The sequence below is a fragment of the Brachypodium distachyon genome, chromosome 2 (genome assembly GCF_000005505.3).
Source record: "Brachypodium distachyon strain Bd21 chromosome 2, Brachypodium_distachyon_v3.0, whole genome shotgun sequence".
Taxonomy (NCBI): domain Eukaryota; kingdom Viridiplantae; phylum Streptophyta; class Magnoliopsida; order Poales; family Poaceae; genus Brachypodium; species Brachypodium distachyon.
This window is the reverse complement of record NC_016132.3, coordinates 47,084,373-47,093,136: the sequence shown is the minus strand read 5'-3', so window position 1 is coordinate 47,093,136 and position 8,764 is coordinate 47,084,373. Positions and strand designations below refer to the sequence as shown.

At 44.6% G+C, this 8,764-nt stretch overlaps 1 protein-coding gene across 1 annotated transcript; it reads left to right on the top strand.

Annotated features, from left to right (window-relative positions):
• Positions 1–729: 729 nt before the first annotated feature.
• Positions 730–4,431, top strand: LOC100846206 (caffeoylshikimate esterase). Its single transcript, XM_003569540.4, has 8 exons — positions 730–1,162; positions 1,773–1,802; positions 2,140–2,269; positions 2,351–2,497; positions 2,580–2,710; positions 3,202–3,339; positions 3,611–3,709; positions 3,804–4,431. The coding sequence occupies exons 1-8, from the start codon at positions 914–916 to the stop codon at positions 4,011–4,013; spliced, it is 1,134 nt and encodes a 377-aa protein (XP_003569588.1). The 5' UTR covers positions 730–913; the 3' UTR covers positions 4,014–4,431.
• The last annotated feature ends 4,333 nt before the right edge of the window (positions 4,432–8,764 follow it).

Genomic DNA, 8,764 nt, shown 5'->3' with positions numbered 1-8,764 from the left:
CCGTGGCAGAACCGCGGGAGTCCTGGTTCGTCGTCATGACTGCCCTTAAGCCCCTACCATTTTCTTTGTGTGTTTTAAGAGTTACTGATGTAAAAAAGTTAAGTTATGGTGCCCAATACGTTTAAGGCTAAATTTTATTTTGCGATTGCTGAACTTATTATAAGCACCCAAAAATATGCCATGCAAATAATAAAATAACAAAAGTGTGTGGGAAAAACAACATTACGAGAATCCACCGGTCAAACCAAATGTAGCATCAGTCAGAACGAATAACCTGATTCCCAAGAAGATCGCGCAGAGGCCTTCCCACGAGGTTGATGTTCGTAGAGGATTTGCCTTTTCCACGAGACCTAGCCACCAAGTAAAGTTCCTCGAAGCTCTGGCTATTCATCCATGTCCAGAGCACCTCATCTAGGTCGTCTCGGGAGCGCTCTAGGATATCAACGCGAATAGGCATTGTTCCGGGGAAACACCTGTGTACGGTGTACCGCCGCATTGTAGTTGTCGCCGCCGCCGTCCTCCTGTGGCAATGCCGCCGACGCGAAAAAGGTTAGCCCACAGCCCAGTACGAAAACAATCCTGGGTCCAGGCCTGCGTAGCCCAGCCCACTATTAGAAGCCTTACCAAACCTGGTCCCGGCCAAGCCCATACATTCCCTCTCCTACGACTATTCCTCTAGAAAAAAAGGCAATACGGTTATACGGGTCTGCACACTTGCCCGTACACACGGCTGAAAGGTCAAAACCGTCAACGGGGAAGGTAGCCTTCCTGCAGCTCCAAGCCGGCGTCTCGACGCCAACCTGCCAACTTGCCAAGTCCCCTCGGGCCCTCGGGCCTCGGTCTCAGCCCTCAAAGCATCTAGGTATTCCAGCAATCAAGCTGTATTGCCCACCGTATCGGTCGAGCGACTCAAATGGCGGCGATCTCGCAGTTGCAGCGGATCGCGGGGCCGCGCCACGCCGGGGCGCCGCGGCCGGGGAGGCGCGCGGCGGCTGTGTCGGTCGCGGCCGCCGCGGGCAAGACGCCGTCGCGGAGACTGGAGGGCGCGAGCGAGGAGCTGAGGGCCGCGGCGGCGCAGAGCCTCGACTGGGCGCCGGCGCGCCGGCGCGTGCGCGGCGCCTTCGTGCCCGTGCTCCCCACGCTCGACCACTGCCTCTTCAAGGTCCCGTCTCTGCTCTTGGCCCCCTTAGCTTGGGCCGTCTCAGTTTGATCCTGTTACTAGTTCGTGTGCTTGCTTTCAGGAAAGACACAAATGGTAGAAAAACTAGCACCAGTATACATACTCATAGTCAAACATGTTCCTCAAAACTAAAAGTCTAGAACTTACATGTACCATTTCTGAGATGAAATTACTCATGATTTTCCAGTGTGTCACTTGTAGAGTTTTACTGTGTGTCACTATCTAAAAAACAGAGAGTTGTATTGCGTGTGCGGCATTCAAGTCCATGTTAGCATAGTTAGCTAGCACAACTCTACAAGCAATGCATACAAATGGACAAATCACTTTGGGGGAGGGAGTGCTTGTCTTGACAACAGAAATGGGCCGTCCTACGGATCAGTGCACATTGTATGTAGTTGCTCTGTTGCTTGAGCTGTGTAAGTGGATGACATTGTTCCAAAGGTAATCGGTTCTATGATCTATGTTGCAAAATGGTATTTGCTATGTGGTTCATCGGCAGTCTTGATATTATTGTTGCACATTCCATCGCTCTAATTGTCAGTTGTTCCTGTTTTACTTTCTCACCTTTTATCTCCTACTTTTCATCATGTAGATGGCTCCCAAGGGAATCCAGATGGAGGAGGTAAGCACATGACGGGGTTCTGAATTGACCTTCCCTTCTATTTGGTTCAAGTAGTTCCCTGGCATAAATGCAATCTATCCATGACACAAGTATCCTTTTCTGTTGTAAAAGATGGTATGCTGACATCCATCAAAACACAGGTAGCTTAAGCCAGTAATACCAGGCACAAGGTCGTGGTATATCAAGGAAACTAAATAATTTATAAAGATTGGCATGGATATGTTATGTGCAGTTAGCCTCAAAAGGAAACTAACATTAGCTGGCACTTTGAATCTTGATGAACATTTTTGTAGCTTCTTTTCCTTTGTGTGACAAGTGACATCACTTGTTTCTGTAGAATTTTGAGACCAATTCAAAGGGGGTTGAAATATTCTGGAAGAGCTGGCTGCCTAGGGAGGGCACTGCCACCAAGGCAGCACTTTTCTTCTGCCATGGGTATGGGGATACTTGCACTTTCTTTTTTGAAGGTGATTACTTCTTCCGCTTTGTGTTCTCTTTTGTTCACCTGCCTTTTTTTAATGAGTATCTTACTAGCTTGGAAATATCAGGGGTTGCCAAGAGAATAGCCGCTGCTGGATATGCAGTATATGCTATGGATTATCCTGGTTTTGGATTATCTTATGGTCTTCATGGCTACATCGCGAGCTTTGATGGAATGGTGGACCATGTCATTGAACAATATGCAAGAATAAGAGGTTTGATGGATACCTCCAGTAGATGAAGAATAATCTAATGAGATAATCTCTGCATAATAATTCAATGATATCTAATATTTAGGCAGGAACGATGTACGTGGGCTCCCTCACTTTCTCTTGGGGCAGTCAATGGGAGGTGCAGTTGCTCTGAAAGTTCACTTGAAGCAACCGAAAGAATGGGATGGAGTGCTTCTTGTTGCGCCTATGTGCAAGGTAAGCATGTAACTCTAGATGAAACTCATCAAATCTTGCATTCTGTTACATCATCTTGTTTAAAGCTAAGCAGCTAAGATTGCTTAGAGTTTTCAATCTTTCTCATTACGTCTCATGCTTTTGTAACCGTAGTCATGTGTATTTTCATACTTAATTAACTATAGTCTGAAAATGCATGACATTGTAATTGAAGGAATCCCTGGTAAGATCATGACTTTGCAATAAGTATATTGCCAAATATTGTGTTTCGCTGGCACTTTACAACTAAATCAATGTCACATGAAATTTACTTGAAATATATAGCAACTACTTGCAAGATATCCACCTTCTACTCCGTGTTATAACAACTAGTACTTGCTATCACGCATGAGTTAAATTTCAAAATATAGTGATCTTGTCAAAAACAACTGCCAAAAGGTACAGAGGACTTCCTTTACACTATTGTTGCATGTCTTTGTTCTTCATTATTGGGTCTGACTTTATTTGGCAAGATTTCAGAAGATGTAACACCACCGGTGCCAGTGTTGAAGGCACTGAGCATATTATCATGCTTTCTTCCAGAGGCAAAGCTATTTCCGCAAAAAGATATAGGAGATTTGGGATTTAGAGATCCGGTGAAAAGAAAATTAGTAAGTTCTTTGGACCAATTCATTGCTATTTTCTTCAACTTGGTTTGTTTCAATGAAATATAATCTAGAATATAGCAGCACATGTCTTACTTTTTTGTACTTGAGCATATTCCTCATGCCTTGGTTTATTTATGGCAAGGTTCATGGTGTTTCTGTATTTGCCCTTCTGTTAGACATCTTTGCAGTGATCAAATTTATAGGAACAATCAGCACAGCTCTTTAAAAAGGAATACTGAAAAATGTTGTGGACCTCTCTGTTTTCACTTTTCAGTGTGAGTACAATGCGATCTCATATAACGACCAGATGAGGTTGAGAACAGCAGTTGAACTTTTGAAGGCTACAAAGGACATTGAATCCCAGTTGGAAAAAGTCAGCATCACTCATACCTATTTCTCATGTACCTGATTTCTATTCTTATTCTTGAAGTACCTAGAAATGTAGAACATTTCATGTTTTATTACAGGTTTGCTCTCCGTTGCTGATTCTTCATGGAGCAGCAGACATGGTAACCGACCCTCACGTGAGCGAATTCCTATACGAGAAGGCCAGCACGAAAGACAAGACCCTCAAGCTCTATGAAGGTGGCTACCACGCTATCCTAGAAGGAGAGCCTGATGACCGAATTTCAACAGCCATCAACGACATCATTTCCTGGCTGGATTCACACTGTTGAACAGTCTCATTGATCTCATTGATCGGTATTGTTCCCATCCCGCTAAGTAGTGGATGAGTCAAATAATAAAACGGCGTCGATCCGTGTGAGGCCTTCACTTATTTAGGTGAGCATGAAATTCTCTGATGCTTTAGTTTCAGGAACATGTTGTACAGATATTCTTTCTCATTTTCTGGAACTTCATTTTAATGCTGTCATTTGTTGGTTATCGGCAACTTGATACCGTTAGCAGCGACTGCTCATGTGTTTTTTTTACAAAGCTACTCACTTCGTTCTGTAATTCTTGTCGAAATTTTACATGTATTTAGACACTTTTAGGAATAGATACATCCATTTTTAGGTAAATTTGAGACAAAAATTATGGAACGGAGGGAGTAACTAAGTATTTGTTGTTAATTATGAACGCCGCTTTCTTTTAGCATGTTCATTGTTCAAAGCAGGTTGAGCCGTTGAAGTGAACCTGCACTGCAGTATGGAATCTGCTGTTCCTAACCTTAGTTTTTCTTAGTCTCACGGTTCAAGTGTTATAATCATTTCACTCTGTATAAACGTGTGACACTTATGTTGTGGCACGAGTTTATTAACCGAACGTGGCTTGCAGTCATTTATGAAGAGGGCATGTCTTGCAGTCTGAGACTAACCAAACTGGCGCTGCATTTTATTTTTTCACCGCTCTAGGCATGTACCTACTCATGTATTTCTACCGCTTTCTCGCATCTTCTATGCCTTACATGTGATCCACCGCTCTCCTAGTCCTCCCACCGTCTTACATTTTCACCACTTATCTTTCAACCCTCTACTAGCCTACCCTTCCTCCATCCTTCTTCGTGCAGTGTAACCATGGACCCTGAGAGACCCAAATCATACAACATCTTCCACGATGAGAGCTCCACCACACCCTTTGGCTCCCCTCCAAGAGCCACCAAAGCAAGATGAAGGAACAGCTCGAGACCAGGAGGACCAGCTGCTGATGCCACAAGACAAAGTTCCAAAGCCAGCGGCAACGGTGCCACAGGTTCAGATCACTAGCCGCAACAATCTCCTCATGAAGGTGGCCAACACGGGAGGCCGAATCCGCGCCATCCCTTGGAATGCAGTCCGAGGAGCCATGGAAAATGCTTGGGTCCGAAGCTATGGTGCCATCTCCCAGGTCGCCACCAACCTTTTCATGGCCCATTTCGAGGATTCCAACGCCATGTGGTTCGTCTTCCGTAAGCAGCCGCGGAGTGTGGAGAAAGAGACGATTCTCATCGAGTGGGTTGATCCGGAAGATAGGTCCAAGCCGATGGAAGACTACAGGTTCGAAGCTCTCTACGTCACTGTCAAGATTTACGGCATCCCTTGCAGCCTCTGAAGCAGAGAGCTGGTGGAGAAGATCGTCGCAGGCTTCGGGGAGCCGTCTGATCTGCACCCCATCACGGACTCCATGCTCTTCGGTCGGAGCGACTATGTTCGGGTAAAGGCCAAGGTTAACATCGGCCGTAGGATGGTGGACCGTGTCAAGCTGCGGCTCCCCTCCTCAGCCGGCCCGGCCACCATCACAGCCTTCATCAACTACGACAAGATCAGGAAGATCTTCAGGTTTAGCGGTATCATGTTCCGTAATGCTGTAGAATGTGCTCTCAGGAAACATGTCGTCATGAGAAAGGAGGCCAAGGGTGAGTCGACGCAAGATGTCACGTTCCATGTTCTTGGTGGCTGGATGACGCACGCATGGCTCGTACCAGAAGAAGCTCTGGTGGTCAGGGAGTTCCGACAGGAGAGCCCGCTGGTGACCATGTTCAGAGAGCATTTCGCAAGACTCGGCGATTGCTCGATCCGCCGTCGACACAGGGTTGCTGAAGAACAGAAGCATGAAGCAGCATGTGGCAACTCATCTTCGGCAGGTGTTGTTCACTCTCAGCTACAGCACTCGGTCTCGACCGCCCGAGCTGGCGCATTAACCCGGTTGAAGAGGCATGGCGGACACGTGGAGAGTCGAACTGCCGATGCGCCCATGCAAACTGCTAAGGTGGGCGGACAGTCTCTCCCGATGAATGACCAGCTGGAACTGGAAGCTGCCCTCTCCGGTCTCCAAGTCTCAAGAGACGGGGGTCGATTCCGTAATCAACCAGATCACCGCTGACCAAAAAGATATCCTTGGACTGTACCCAGACAAAGGGGAAATAAGGCCCGGCTTTGGTTCGCCGACGACACAGGCCTCGACGTTAGGAAGTGCAGGGTCCGTTTGGTTTCTAGGCAAAAACTAAACTAGCCCAAACGGACCCGTAGTATCTCACCCAAACCCAATTTCGTCAGCACCAGCCCAGGTAATTATTGTTTTTTTAGCTAGATGAAGCAATCTTACTTTTGTTTCATAAATGATTTCTCCTACTACAGTGGTGTGATACTTCGATTCTGGCTTAACCGGTTTCTCTATGAATGCTAGTTTCGTTGTGCCGGCAGCAGGAAGAACTCGCTGGAGGTGTGGGGTTGTGCGGTCCGACGAAATCCACATATGTAAAGTGAAGCGTAGTCCCTCGCAAAAACAAAGTGATGCGTAGTCAAAAGTACTAGTACTATGCTCTTCCGTTTGCTGTAAATAAGATACTCGCACTAATGTAATGTACTTTTCCGTAGCATCTTCTCTTGGATTATTTTGTGATGATCCTAGCAACACAAGACTCCTGATATATGCAGGGGCGGAGCGCCCTTTATGGCATGGCTGATGCCATACCTCAATTTGGCCTATTTCTATAACTTGTCTTAGCTACTAATTTGAACTATGACTACTTGAGTTTAGTTCTCTGCATCTAATTTATGTTTTTCTCAGTAATTCATTTTATTTCATTTCGGATCAAGATTTAGCAATTTCACCGGATATTTTCACGATGCTTTCAATTAAATTCTTCACACGTTAATTACAACTTTTCAGCAATAAGTATTTTATTGATTATCATCATCACGTTAAGCAAATACAACTCGTGAGTTCAATGGCCTCTCCATAACTAGATACACAACTAGAAAGACTGCTCAAGCGTGAAAAAAGGATAGGGCGACAAGTACACTATTCGTAGGTCAGCATGCCGCCCTGACCACGCTCCAGCTTTGTCAGGCCACAATAACCAAAACCTGGTCCTCTATTTTTTATATTTGTTGACTCCGTGCGGCCGCGTTATATATGGAAATTATTTTTTTGTCCATTTCTTTTTGCATCTTTGAACTTAGTTGTGTATTCCTCCGCACCAAAATTCTAGTTCGTCCTCCGCCACTGGATATATGGACGGCAGTAGTGGTGGCAAACAGGGGCGCAGCCAGGATTTGAATATGAAGAGGGCGAAAAAGACAAGAGTCATACAAGTGATAAATCTTCCGTTCATATAAAATCTCAATGTAGTATGTTGATATAAAACATAGCAACAAATGTATGCGGGTACGAAAGAAATAGATCTAACTCTACAACTACCTAACTAGTCAAACAAGTCAATAATCTCATTGGAGCTGATTTTTGTAGTTATTTCCTTCCCAATATAGACGATCATGTAATGTTAAAGAAAATCATCTGCCGTTTTATTTCCAATGAGCGTCTTGATTAATTTCATAGCTGATCATAAGGTTTTAACTTGGTAACTTATTGAGGGGTCTAAATTCACAGCTTGATGAGAAATAAATAAATACACGTGATTGGAAGGGTGAACTAGGATTTCGAAGTCCGGCGATTCGGCGATTCGGCGAAGTAGTGTTCAGTAAGACTAAGGCTACTCATGGTGGAAGTAACTTAACTAGTAACATGCATGCCAACTAGTCATTTTGGTGACATGGCATGGTAATAAATGAAAAAGGCGAGGGAGGTGTTAACTACTCCATCCATTTCACAAAGAATGGCACACGCGGCATTTCAAGATTTTACTTTGACCAACAATTAGACTAATGATTTGAGGTTTATGTGTTACAAAAATTATATCATTGGATTCGTATTTCAAAAACCTTTCCAACGATATAAAAATTGTAAAATATTATCTACATACAGTTGGTCTAATCGTTGGTCAAAGTCCGACCTCGAAAAGCGTGCGCGCCCTTGTTTGTGAAATAGAGGGAATAGATATGTTACCATAACATCACACAAATTAAGACAAGATGAGTCTACAACCTAATAAATGGCACAATGCATGACATCACACATATGTTATTACCCACTATGGAGATAGTAATTTAAACTAATAACATAAGCATGTTACTATTATAAGTTACTCCCCACTATATGATCAGCCTAAAAAGAGCACCCGCCAGGTCTCAAGGAACTGCAAGTTGCATATAGCGAATTGAGGAAGTCAAGGCTATTGGTTTGAGCGGCCGAGGTCTGAGCCCTGAAGTACTTTTTTTTTTTGCCAAAGAACGGTCGAAAAAGAAGTTCGACCGCGGAAGAAAGTGGCCCGTTTATACGGGAAGCCGAACCGAACAGACGAAAAACATAGAAAAAAGAGAACACTAGAGCTTGGAGGTAGGGTTCGGAGGGTCAAAAAAAAAAACTAGAAAAACAACCTAAGGAACATCATCTGATCCGGACTCAAGAGCACCCTAACCCAGGATCACGACAAGGTGCTCAAAAACAACCTGCACAATCACGCCACCCTTGAAATGCTCCTTATGCCGACGTGACTCCATACGAACAACGCTGATCGCCAAAAGGGCATCTACATCAACTGTCAGGAGTCACATGTTTACACAGTGCTTACCATTTGGCCTAGCTAATTAATTATGCCAATTAACGC

Excerpts from the sequence above, each read along its gene's own strand:
- LOC100846206 (XM_003569540.4), top strand. The coding sequence starts at position 914 with ATGGCGGCGATCTCGCAGTTGCAGCGGATCGCGGGGCCGCGCCACGCC. Across the intron at positions 1,803-2,139 it reads AGGGAATCCAGATGGAGGAG|AATTTTGAGACCAATTCAAA; the intron begins GTAAGCACATGA and ends TTGTTTCTGTAG. Across the intron at positions 3,710-3,803 it reads TTGAATCCCAGTTGGAAAAA|GTTTGCTCTCCGTTGCTGAT; the intron begins GTCAGCATCACT and ends GTTTTATTACAG.